The sequence below is a fragment of the Triticum urartu genome, chromosome 3A, assembly GCF_056163025.1.
Source record: "Triticum urartu cultivar PI428250 chromosome 3A, HENAU_Tu73, whole genome shotgun sequence".
Taxonomy (NCBI): domain Eukaryota; kingdom Viridiplantae; phylum Streptophyta; class Magnoliopsida; order Poales; family Poaceae; genus Triticum; species Triticum urartu.
The window spans coordinates 701,933,699-701,947,934 of NC_141875.1; the positions used below are offsets into that span (position 1 = coordinate 701,933,699).

Genomic DNA, 14,236 nt, shown 5'->3' on the forward strand with positions numbered 1-14,236 from the left:
TTTTCTTTGTTGAACGCATCACAGTTTAGTAACTACAACACCAGCTTTCCTCCTCCAGCTAAGACCCCTCTTTTTTTTTTCAGGGTGAGCTAAGACCCCTCTCTGACCACACGAGCACATGACACAAATGGTATGGTGGTTCACAATTTGACATCGCTATCCAACCCTATCTTTAAGCTGAAGCATGGATGCATCGTCCTCATAAAACCGCGTGTGTATGGTTCAACTACCGATCGATCACATCCCCCTTACGCTACACCGCGTGTCTATAAATACATGCGCTGCATGCTTTGCCTTCCCATCCAGTCATCCTCAGCTACTTCACCACAGAACCAACCAGTAGTCAATTAAGCAGCATTTGACCATGGCGCCCAAGCAGCTCCCCGCTGTCCTCCTCGCCACCTGCGCCACCCTCCTGGCCCTCGCCGCGCCATTGCTCGCCGGCGACCCCGACATGCTGCAGGACTTCTGCGTCGCCGACTACAAATCCCTTGACGGCCGTAAGTTCTGCTAGCTCTTCCATCCATACTCTCGTGCGCACATGCATAGATCACGCCTGAACTGAAAGTAATGCATGCATGTCTATATGTGTGCAGCACTGCGGCTAAACGGGTTCCCATGCAAGAGGCCGGAGAACGTGACCGCGGACGACTTCTTCTCGGCCGCGCTGGCATTCCCGGGCAACACCGGCAACCCGGTCGGCTCCATGGTGACGGCGGCGAACGTGGAGAAGCTCCCGGGGCTCAACACGCTGGGCGTCTCCCTGTCCCGCGTGGACTACGCGCCGTGGGGCGTGAACCCGCCGCACACCCACCCACGTGCCACCGAGATCATCTACGTGCTTGAGGGCTCCCTCGACGTCGGATTCGTCACCACTGCCGGCAAGCTCTTCGCCCGCACCGTCTGCAAGGGTGAGCTTTTCGTCTTCCCCCGCGGCCTCGTCCACTACCAGAAGAACAACGGCGGTGCGCCGGCCATGGCGATCACGGCATTCAACAGTCAGCTGCCGGGCACGCAGTCCCTTGCCGTGGCGATGTTCGGTGCCTCGCCACCGGTGCCCACCGACGTGCTAGCCAGAGCGCTCCAGATCGACGGCGGCCTGGTGGAGGCCATCAAGTCCAAGTTCCCAACAAAGTAACTAGCCATGCATGCATGAGGTTAGTTGGGTCGGCTCTACGTGCGTACGTGCTGCTAATAATGACGAGGACCACGTAAAAGTGCAGTTTTAATTCATTTGCTTGACAAAATATCTTTTGTACAGTATATTCTGATTCTTTTGTGTCGGTGCCTGTTTACTGAAGGGTCTCGCCGGTTTTACTGTTAATTGTTGCCTTTTGTTCACGAACGACCTACCGGTAACTAATCTGTATGTGTCCATTATTGCTGAAAATGAATGTGCATTATTGCTTTAATTTTCATGGTTTTTCTTTTGTGAATAGAAACAGATTTATTACAAAGTTTCATTGGAAGTACAAAGCACCTCCGTAATAAAAAATATTTCCTCCATTCCTTTATATAAGGTGTATTTGTTTTTTTGATAAAATTTCATAATGTAAGATGCATTCTTTCTAACTCCTCATAATTTCATTTTTAGCCCTCCATAACAAGGAAAGTATCTCCTTAATTTTCTTATTGTCCGTATCTCTTCTTGTAGCAAAAGAAGGAAAGAATCTCTCTCTCGACTGCATGTATCTACTACTTTCCTCGGCTTACTGATTTGCTTGCCACAAACCAAAATTTTTGCTACGGGTAATTTTGTCTTAACATGTCTATAATTATGTGCCTTGGTCACCGTGATAAAAATAATACATCTTACATAAAGGAACAGAGGGAGTACATCAAGGATTATGAACCACCGAACGACCAATGTCGTTGCCAGAACGAGCTGCCACTGTGCCGTTGTCGTTCCTCTCGTACCAGAGTCGTCCTGACCATGTCGATGAAAGTCGGGAATTCTTCATCCACATACCCTTAAGGACCAGCGCTCCGGAGCCACAGTCGTCCCCGTTGAATCCTTAATCGATATGAAGAAATTTACATCAAATATCATCGTTGCGTATGCATGGCAAGAAATCCTAATCTCGTTGCGCAAGGAGCTGACGCTAGAGCTCCGTCTAAGTCTGACGAGCAAACTTGAGGAGGATCGAAGCCCGGAAGACTAACTTGAAGAAGAAGCGTCATCCTTCTGAGCGTCACTCCTGCAAGGATTAAAACCTTACCTATCTACTAGCCGGAGCCGAAGCACCAGGAAATCCCTCCCCGCCATCGGCCGGCGGAGTGGCAGGCGGAGGGGAGGTGAATCCATGGGCTCGCCGACGGAGTTCGAGGGGAGGAAGGCTTTCCCTAATGATCTACAAGTCACGTGGTAAAGAAGAAACCGCATGCAGCTGTACAATTTTATTATGTGTCATTCTCTGACACTGATATATGAATTGAATGCGTGATAATTTGGATAGACAACACGATCATGATTTGCACCGACAGTTTTCGTATCAAGCAGCACTGTTCGACCCAAAAAAGAAGTAACACTGCTCACTGTCGCACCTCTCACGTACATCTCGCGTACCAACCTCTAGCGTACACGAAGCTGTGAACCTTCCTCTTCTCTCACGCCTAATTGGTTAATTACTCGGTCACACGATCAACCGATCCGGCCATCCATCACGTCATCGTCAAGTTAATTAGAGTACCTACTTCAGTCGATGTCATCTACAGATACCGCCTCCCAATGCCCCAGTCTCTGTCAAACCGAAAGTTCCTGACCACCTGCAGCCAGCTCACGCAGCTACTTACTAAATACATAGATCAAGGACACCGCCGATTAACAAGGAATCGTCGTGGGCAAGCTCCCTGCTGGGCAATTTTTTGGTCATGTAACGAGAAGACTTGGACAAAGCAAGACAGAGAGTTGCAGCTCCTAGTAGAAAGAATAGTGCGGCTGCTAGGTAAGACTATATTAGCACAAAGAGATGAACTGTTTTATAAAGAGGACACATTTGGAAACAAGAGTCAAAGGATGTAGTTTTTTTTTTTGAAAAGAAAGATTACCCGGCCTCTGCATCAAGCGATGCACACAACCAATTTATTAAATAAAATATCAAACAAAGTATGTAGATCATCTTATGTTCTGAAGCAAGCTCAAAAAACAAGTAAAATGCCGCAACTGGCATAAATATGACAAAATGACAAAATACTTATTCTATTATTGGACCGCGATCCAAACCGATTGTACATAAGCCATGCTACCGTCTCACAGCGGTTGCGCCCAAAGGCCAAATGCTCTCTGGCTTCCGGACGACTGAGTAACGATCATACATGGATCCATCCACACGCCTAAAAGATAACCTGCAAATTTTTGTGATATTTGTTCAGTTAAGCATAACATCATTCCGACAATTCCAAATGGCACAAAGTAATAGACAAACTCTAGCTCGAATTTTTGCCAATGTATTGGACTCTGCTCCATTTAGTTAGGTACCAAACAAAACGGAAATATATTGGGTGGGCTGACATTAAAGGAAACATGTATTATATGTCACAATAACCTAGTTAGTGGGCATTTGAGAAAAATATGTTGAATTGTTTCGTCCTGGTCACAAAAACAACACCATTTACTACCTTTCCATCTATGTTTCGCCAATTTGTCCTTAGTTAAAATCACCCCCTTGTGCATAAACCACATAAATACCTTTATTTTTAATGACACCTTATAATTTTCGAAATATATATGATGTGACTTTGGTATTCGTCCAATGTTAATCACGTCTACATACATATAGATTTTATTGAGAAGATGTCAGAAATCGAAAGTTTATAATGTAGAGGATTTCGCACATCAGACAGGTTAACCTCTATCAATCTATGCACTAAATGCAGCCATCTATCCGAACGTTCACCCACTAGTACCCACTAGAAATGAATGTTTAAGGGAAAATAGACTAGTAGTATTGTTCTTATGAAAATATCTTTACGTTGTACAATGTAATATAGCGTTGGATACTGCAATGCTAGAGGCATCTCCCCCGGCCAAGTGTCTTTCTAGAATCTAGTAGTATGACCATTTTTGACTATGAATTTACTTCTATTAAAGAGGGCATTCTTTGTCTGCACCGGTCTCTTCCAAAAAGGAGAATCATTTGGTTGCTTACCTATGCCAGAGTTTAGAATGCACATACTTGTTACACAATAACTGTATCCACACACCATCCTCCTCTACAAACAATCGATAAAGCCATTTGCTAAGTAGTCTTTTGTTCTTTACTTGAAGATTCTCCGATACCCAAAACCCCTTGGTCTTTCGGTCTACAAAGTATATCCCACTTAGCTAGTCAGTACTTAGATTTATTCTCATCACTTTGCCAAAAAACCGTGATCGTAAAAGTCCAACCATTTCTGCACCCCTATGGGTATTTGGGAGGACAAAAACATCAATATATGCTTGTAAGGAAGGAATTTATAAGAATTAAACGACCTCCATAAGAAATAAGCTTGTTACGGTGGTGGTTTGGGATCTCTAGGTAGCTAAAAGGTAAGGATCCCAGTCCGCAACCGAACAACTGTCTATAATCTTTTTGTTCGTCCTTGGCGCGTCCAATGTAGAATGGTTCAATCTTATTGAAATTGATTTTCAGTCCGGACAATTGTTCGAAAAGACATAGAACCAGCTTCACATTTCTAGGTTTTATCAAATCATGCTCCGTGAAAACAATTATGTAATCGGCGTATTGTAGTATGAGCACCCCCATCAAGATGATGTGGTATGATCCATCCTACCTGAACCTTGGCCCTACCAATGACGACCACCAATACATCAGCAACGACATTGAACAAGATGGGAGACATCGGATCCCCCTCTCCGAGTCCCTTTTGCGTCTGAAAATAATGACCTATATCATCATTAACTTCGATCCTGATGCTTCCCGCTTGTACAACGGATTTGACATGCTTCCTCCAGGCCGCTTCAAAACCCTTCATACACAAAGCTTGTTGCAAAAGGCCACCTAACTTTATCATACGCCTTCTCGAAATCCACTTTGAAGACAACTCCGTCATTAATGTAATCTGTGTGAGGCGATTAGTACCAAATTTTGTAGAACTAACATTGAGGCAACAGATCAGTCTAAACTTCTCAATGCAAGCCACCTCCTCCTTCTTTGATAACAAAGTAATTGTCCCAAAATTGAGTTTGAATAGTTGAAGCTGGCCATAAAAAGATGATGGAACATGGACATAAAATCCCTTTAATGATCTCCCAACACATCCTACAGAACTCTACTAGGAATCCATCTGGGCTACCTGACTTACTATTTTTCATTTGTGCTATCGCCTCGAACACCTCCTTTTCTGTAAAAGGAGCAATGAACACCTCATTCTCATTGGGACTAATCTGGGAAATATCCTCAGCCGCACCCTCATGAAGGGAAACATATTCTCAACCGACGACCCAAGAGTTTTTTTATAGAAGCTTGAGATATACAATTTTAGGTTCTCGTGCCCTGCAATTGTACCATCATCATGTTCAAGTTGGATAATTTTCTAGTTTCGTGTTTTCCATTCGCAATTAGATAGAAAAACTAGGTGTTATTATCCCCTTGAACCAGTTGTCGAACCTTTGCTCTGAGTGCTCATTTCATCTCCTCTTCTCTGAGAAGCTTCGCTAGCTTCTCCTTGGCCTCCCTTTTGGCCATACTTTCAGCCACATCGAGAGTGCTCACCCCGTCCTTTAGATCTAGGTCGTTGATGAGCCTAAGAAGCCTCTCTTTCTCCACTTTATTTCTACCACTCTCATCTTTAGCCCAGCCCTGCAGGAACTTTCTAAAGTGTCTAATATTATGTTGCATTGTTTCTACATTAGATTCCCCACTATTTTTTAGCCCACTCTATGCTGACCAACTAAATAAAGTCCTCCCTTTCAAACCATGATAGTTCGAAGGAGAGAAGATTTTTGTTGCAATGTGAGTCGCATCACTAGAGTCAACAAATAGGGGTATATGATCGGACAACCCCATTTGTTACTAGAGGAAACTTATGCTCAAATTTCACACTTGTTAGAACTTGATCCAACTTCTTGTACATTGTATTCACTAAGTTGTTTGCCCAAGTGAGGAAACTTATGCTCAAATTTCACACTTGTTAGAACTTGATCCAACTTCTCGTACATTGTATTCACTAAGTTGTTTGCCCAAGTGTATTGCCTGCCTGTGAGATAAATTTCTCTAAAGTCTAGACTCTCAATAATAGCGTTAAACATAAACAACCATCTACCAATGAAATTATTATTATTATTATTATTATTATTATTATTATTATTATTATTTTCGTCTCCCTGTCTGATAATACTAAAGTCACCACCAACCAAGATGGGCAACCTGTCATCCCCACAAACCCACACCAGGTCTGCCAACTAATCAAGTTTGAATTCAGGTTGTGCCTCGTCCTACACCAAAACCAGAGCCCATCTGAAACCATCAACTTTGCATCGCATATGAAATTTGACATCAAAGTCACCCAGAATGACATTTACGACCTCGAATTATTTGCAATTAACCACCAGTAAGATCCCGCCAGATCTTTCCCGCGGTGGGAGGCAATGCAATTCATAATCCAATCCACCAGATATCGTGTCGAGGAACTGGGATGTAAAATTATCACATCCAGTCTCATGCAAAGCAATTAAATCCAACTTTTTCTCCCTTGACGTTTCCGCTAGAAACCTACACTTAGCCAAGTCCGCAAGACATTTGGTATTCCATAAAATGCCTGTCATTTTTCATCACAAAATTTTCTTTTGAATTTAATTCTCGCACTTCATCGCACCGCAGACATGTCGTGTACATTCCTCTTCCATGTGTGCTTTGGCTTGTCCAGCACTAAGCCACTAACTCAGAGTCCGCATGACTGAGGTAAGTGTCAAAGCTCTCTTCTGGGTGTAAAGGGGCCGCTTGCTCCTCTACATCCAAAGCTACCCCATCTGAAACACTAGTCGGCCCTAGATCCTCGCAAAGACATTCTAGAGGCCATACTCTCAACACATTAACTTCACTTTCTTTCATTGGTTTAACAACCGTAATGTATTTTAGCATTTCCATCGCTCTATCTGCCTCAAGCTAGCAAATCATTAACAGACCTGGCAACCTAACAACTATTTGAACCAAGAGATATCCCTATTCTATCCGCATTGTTAACTATTTCGTCCTCAGAAAAATGTAATACTGAAGAACTGTTATTAACCTACTCCCTCCGTTCTGAATTACTTGTCTTAGATTTGTCTAGATACAGAGGTATTAGCACTAAAATGAGTCTAGATACATCCATATCTAGACAAATTCAAGACAAGTAATTCGGAACGGAGGGAGTACATACCTATAGTGGCTCCAATGTTGCGTAATTTGGCTGCCTGCATGGCATGCCCCATTTGCAAGTCATTTGCATCCGGTTGCGCCTGGATCTGTAGACTCACCCGTAGTGGTTAAAAAGAGACTAGAAGACAACTTATTTCCATCAGAAAGCCTCTTGGGAGCGAAGAAAAATAATGCCACTACTCTTCGGAATCATAATGATCAAATGACAGAAAAGATGCCCAAACTCAACGAAACAACGACTACTTCAAAACTCTATATAATTTTGATGAAAATGTTGATCAGTTTGGCATGTTTCACCTTATTAAATCAAAATTGGACAAATATATGATTGTTGCTTTGTAAACATTTTACTAATTACTTCCATATTCTAGGTTGGCCTGCTAAAGGCGTGAGTACAGATAGATTTCTGACGAGGTTCTCACAAAGAGAATTGGGAGGTGCTAGGGTCAACATTATTTGTGTGGTGAAGTTGTTTTTCTATCTCTTTTATTATGCGAGGTGGAGTTCATGACACTCCTATCGTCCTAAATCCAAAAAAGGATAGTCTGATGGAGGTTAAAGATTCCAGGCCCATTAGTCTATGAAATGTCCTATGCAAAGTGATGCAAAGAGTACACTGAACATTATAGACCAGTTTTGGATGGTACGATCTGTCTTACTCAAAGTGCTTTTATCCCCAAGTAGAATGATCATACATGGATAACACTCTCATTGACTTTTAGTGATTTAATGCTCACCATGCAATTAGAGATGATGGTGCAACATTTTATGCTTAAAAATCTGAGATGGCGATGAATGCCCGTCTTGATTTGTTTTTTAGAGGAATATTACTACTTTGGTTTTCTCTGCTACCATGGTGAACTGGATCATGGAATGCATTACCTTTGTCAAGATTTTCAGGTGTTTTATAGCCAATTGTTGGACTCGTTCCCCCCCCCCCCCCACTTGAAGGATTCATGAAGTTGATCCATTGTAACCCTATATTTTTCTATTTGTGGTTGATGTGTTCTATGATGTTGCTATAAGGTAGTCACTTCAAGAGTTTAAGAGTTGCAGACAAGTTCTACAGATTCCTCACCATCTCCTTGTGGGAAAAACCCTTCTTTATTAAATCAAAATAAAGTTCTCAAACTTACTTTCAAAGGGGGGGGGGCATGAAAATTTCTAACTTTAACCATATCCCTAGAACGCATTACTATAAATGTAGTTACACATCATCATTTTGCATTGGCCACTTGACATACAAGACAAAGAGAACACCATTGTAAGTTTGTGACTCACACATCCATGTTTGCCAAGAGATAAACTGAAATCTTATAAAGAAATACAATTAATTTTAGGTCTCCTATCAAACTATTCTAGGTTGATTTCTTGCTTACACCAGTGCCTTCCGTTTGCTCTCGTCTTTATAAAAGTGGACACACACGAATAACTTCCATGGAAACCTTGATACCACTCCTCCCAAAGCCTCCTCCATGCCACCGCCTCGGCTCCCTCCTCTCCCCCACCTGACTGCCCCGTGGTGGCAAGAGGAGTGGGCACTCATCCCTATATTTTTTCTCTTATTTCTAGTAGGTGCCTACTTCGCCTAGGTTTTGGTTTTCTGGTTGTTAGATAATAACGAGAATAAACGAGACACGAGAGACATGGATTTTTATGTGGAAACCCTTGCGGGAGAAAACCACGGATGCACGAAGGCGCAATCACTATGAGGAGGAGTATTACAAGCACGAGACGACATGCCGTCTTTAGGTGCGACTACATGCGGTATATAAGAGGGCAATACATGAGAGTCCCTTGAGGACAAGTAAATGAGTTGTACTCGTACGCGTCGGTACCAACGCAAAGGCCCACACCATTTGTACTACGTCTAGTTCAATACGGTATAGTTTGGATCGGAATTTAACAATCTCCACCTTGATCCAAATTCCCTCCAGTAGTCGAAGAAAATAAATAACTCCATCCAAATCAGTATAAACACCTTGTGCATGAAAGTCCATAGGACTAGTGAGAAATACCAACTAAGCCTGAGCAAAGCTCAAACTTATTGGTCGAAACTGGCTTTGTCATCATATCGGCAGGATTATCATGAGTACGTATCTTGCATACCTTCAAATCGCCTCCAGCAACATCTCAAATATAATGAAATCTGACATCAATGTACTTTGTTCTCTCATGATACATTGGATTCTTTGTAAGATATGTAGCACTTTGACTGTCAGAAAATATGGTAGGGTAAGATGAATCTCCACAAAGCTCAGTGTACAAACCTCTCAACCAGATAGCTTCTTTGCATGCCTTAGAAATAGCCATATACTCGGCATCAATAGTGGAACAAGCCACAATAGACTGCAAAGTTGCTCTCCAACTCACATCACAACCACCAATGGTGAAAACATAACCTGTGAGCGATCTTCTCTTATCCAAATCACCAGCAAAATCAGAATCAACAAAACCAACAAGTCCATCTCCAGTTTTCCCAAACTGTAAATAAGCATTAGAAGTACCACGCAGGTATCTGAAAATCCACTGAACTGCTTTCCAATGCTCTTTTCCAGGATTAGCCATGTATCTACTGACAACACTCAATGCATAAGATAAATCCGGACAAGAACAAACCATGGCATACATAAGTGAACCAACTGCACTCGAATAGGGAACTCTAGACATGTACTCAATATCTGCATCTGACTTAGGACATAAAGCTGATGATAATTTGAAGTGTGCAGCTAACGGAGTACTTACTGGCTTGGCATTATGCATATTAAAACGACGAAGAACTTTATCAATATACCCCTTCTAACTTAGATATACTTTTCCAGACGGTCTATCTCTGGATATTTCCATGCCAAGTATTTTCTTTGCTGCACCCAAATCCTTCATCTCAAATTCATTACTCAACTGCTTCTTTAGTTCATCAATATCTGACATACTCTTTGCAACAATTAGCATATCATCAACATAAAGGAGCAAATAAATAGTTGAATCATTGACAGTTTTCAAATAAACACAACTATCATAATTAGACCTTTTGAAACCTTGAGAGAGCATAAAGGTGTCAAATCTCTTGTACCACTGTCTAGGGTATTGCTCTTCAATCCATAAAGAGATTTCTTTATCTTACAGACAAGCTTTTCTTTTCCAGGAATAACAAAACCTTCAGGTTGTTCCATATAAATATCCTCTTCTAATTCTCCATGTAAGAATGCAGTTTTAACATCCAATTGTTCAGGCTCAAAATCATGCATGGCAACAATACTGAGTAAAGTGCGAATAGAGCTATGCTTCACAACAGGAGAAAAGACTTCGTTATATTCAATACCTGGAATCTGACTGTAACCTTTAGCAACTAACCTTGATTTATATCTTGTCTCTTCATTAGCAGAAACACCTTCTTTCCTCTTGAAAACCCACTTTCAACGAATAGGTTTCTTCTCTCTAGGTAATCTTACTAAATCCCAAGTGCCATTCTTTTCAAGTGATTCCATCTCATCATGCATAGCGGTCATCCACTTATTACTATCACCAGAAATAATAGCCTCGGAATATGAAGAAGGCTCAGAATTATCTTCAATTTCTTCTGCAACAGATAAAGCAAAAGAAACAACATTGCACTCTTCAATCAACCTGTCAGGTTTATTAATACCCTGCCTAACTCTGTCACATGCAAGATTCCAACTGGGTGGAACAATAGGTTGATTTGGAGTGGGAGTGACATGATCATCACTAACGACGGGTTCATCATGTGCATCAACAATTTCATTACCAGATGTATCACCTGAATCAATAACATGCTCCACCTGAATAGTAGGCTCCTGAACATAGGCCGCTGTTCACTCTCAACGGGAACATTAGTAGATAAAACATCATGTAACATAGAAGATTCATTAAAGATAACATTTCTGCTAATAACAACCTTCTGGGTTTCAGGATTCCATAAGTTAAAACCTTTAAGACCAGACTTATAACCAAGAAAGATGCACTTAACAACCCTAGTCTCCAACTTTCCATTATCAACATGAGCATAAGCAGTGAAACCAAAAACTCTCAACTATGAATAATCAACATGTGAACCAGACCATACCTCAATTGGAGTTTTCTTATTAAGAGCAATAGATGGTGAACGATTAATCAGATAACAAGCAGTGGAAGCGGCCTCAGCCCAAAAACGCCTATGCAAACCTGCATTGGACAACATGCAACGGGCTCTGGAAATAATGGCCCTGTTCATACGCTCAGCAACACCGTTTTGTTGAGGAGTATAAGGAACGGTGTAATGTGTGACAATGCCTTCAGACTTGCAATAATTCATAAATTTCTTAGAACAGAATTCCATACCATTTTCAGTGCGAAGTATTTTTACCTTTTTTCAGTTTGTCTTTCAATCATAATCTTCCACTCCTTAAATGCTGAGAATGGTTCATATTTATGCTTTAAGAAATAAGGCCAAACTTTTCTCGAATAATCATCAATAATAGTAAGCATGTAACTAGCACCACCTAGTGACTTTTTTCGAGATGGTCCCCATAAATCAGAATGAACATAATCAAGAATACCTTCGGTTGTATGAGTTGAAGTTTTGAACTTCACCCTCTTGTGCTTGCCAAAAATACAATATTCACAAAATTTCAATTTACTAGGTTCATATCCATCAAGAAGACCTCTCTTATTTAACTCTACTAAACCAAGTTCATTCATATGTCCAAGACGCATATGCCAAAGGTTAGCAGCATCACAATCAAAATTCTTTGAAATAACTGGAGTAGCGTTACCTGAAACGGTAGAACCTCGAAGGTAATAAAGACCATTGGTCGAACTTAAGTCACCTTTCATCACAACAAGGGAGCCTTTGGTGACCTTCAAAACACTATCTCCACCTGAATACTTGTACCCCTTTGCATCAAGGGCACTAACAGAGATAAGATTTCTCTTCATCTTCAGGATATACTGAACATTTGTCAAATTTCTGATTATGCCATCAAACATCTTGATTTGAACGGAACCTATGCCTTCAATCTTGCATGGTGAATTATCAAAACCCAAAACGGAACCAGCAGAAGTAGTGGAATCAAAAGTATTAAACCAATCTCTATGTGGACACATATAAAAAGTGCATGCGGTGTCAAGTACCCACTCATCATTGGTCTCAGCACATCCAGCAATAATGACAAGAGCATCATCGGAACTATCATCACGAGCAACATTAGCAGAATTTTCACCTTGTTTGTAACCTTTCCTCTTTTCTTTATTCTACAACTTGAAACACTATGAGATGTCATGCCCATCTCTCTTGCAATACCTGCAATACTTCTTGTCTCTGGATTGCGACCGGCCCCTGTAGCCGTTCTTACTTTTGTCTCTGTTTCCATTATGTGAGTTCTTCTCCTTTGTCCTGCCACGAACAGATAATCCCTCGGCTTGGGATGAACTTGAACCATCATGAGACACCATTAATTTCATCTTCTCCTTAGAGTTCAAAGCTTCATAAACTTCATTAAGTGTGAGAGTATCACGACTGTATAATATGGTGTCTCTAAAATTGGTATAAGAACTTGGCAGTGAACAAAGTAACATTAAAGCAGTATCTTCCTCTTCATACTTAACCTCCATTGTAGCTAGATCGAATATAATCTCCTTAAATTCTGAAATATGATTCAAAACATTACATCCCTCGGGTAAGCTGTGCAGGAATAATTTTTGCTTCAGATGCATCTTGCTGGTGAGATCTTTAGTCGTGCAAATCGCTTCCAGCTTTAACCATAGAGCGGCGACAATTTTCTCGCTCAAAACTTCCTGCAAAATATTATTATGCAAATGGAGTTGAATTTGTGACAAAGCCTTACAATCAATTCTTTTCTTCTCATCAATCCAGTCCTCAATTCGGTTCTTCCCAAAACTATCCAGTGCTTCATCATAGTCAGACTGTGTCAACAACGCCCACATCTTGACTTGCCATAGAGTAAACTTGTGTCACGGTCCAGCAGCGGAAGATCGTACTTCATGGATGCCATGAGTTGATAAATCTATGTACACAAAATAGTACAAGCCGGTAGAAAAATCCTTGATAGAATTAATTTGCGGAGCAAAGAATAAAAAAAGATAGCACCTGATAGCTCTTCATGTGGACGTAGCAATCAGATGAGAAAATAAATCTGATCTACTACTCCCTCCATCCGGATTTATTAGGCCTCTCAGCATCACAAGCATGTCCCCTTTTATAAGGCCCCACGTTGGAAAGGTCCATGCATGCAACCATTTCGTTGGTTGTATTGAAAGCTATTGTTGTTGGTGCCATGGCTGAAAAGTTAATGCACTTCATGTGTGCTTTTTCATTGGCTGCATGCATGTGAGAGAGTGCATTGGGAGTGGAATGGAAGAATTAATGTGAACAAATTACTATGTGCCTTGGTCTAAGAGAAATTGTCTTTAGGCCTAATAAACCCGGACGGAGGGAGTAGTACTCAACAGTACTAGCCTTCACGTGAGTGGATGGATATCTCTACGGTACTGTAGTAGTACTAGAACTCCGATCTGATGCTTGACACGAGTAGTATTAGGGCTGCCTCAGGACTTGATGTTGTACTTCCTCCGTTTCTTTTAGTCTGCATATAAGATTTGGTCAAAGTCAAGCGATGCAAAGTTTGACCAAATATATATCAAAAGATATCAACATCTACAATACTAAACCTATATGTTATGAAAATTGATATCATGATGCATATAGTAATACTGATTTCATATTATAAATGTTGATATTTTATTCTATAAAGTTAGTCAAAGTTTATGAAGTTTGACTTTCACCAAATCTTATATGCAGGCTAAAAAGAAACGGAGGGAATACGTAGAGCAGCAGCGGATCTCGGCGGCTTGCGTGA

At 41.2% G+C, this 14,236-nt stretch overlaps 1 protein-coding gene across 1 annotated transcript; it reads left to right on the forward strand.

Moving 5' to 3' along the window:
- Nucleotides 1-259: 259 nt before the first annotated feature.
- Nucleotides 260-1,418, forward strand: LOC147981864 (germin-like protein 1-3). Its single transcript, XM_087514142.1, has 2 exons — nucleotides 260-500; nucleotides 597-1,418. The coding sequence occupies exons 1-2, from the start codon at nucleotides 365-367 to the stop codon at nucleotides 1,136-1,138; spliced, it is 678 nt and encodes a 225-aa protein (XP_087370268.1). The 5' UTR covers nucleotides 260-364; the 3' UTR covers nucleotides 1,139-1,418.
- The last annotated feature ends 12,818 nt before the right edge of the window (nucleotides 1,419-14,236 follow it).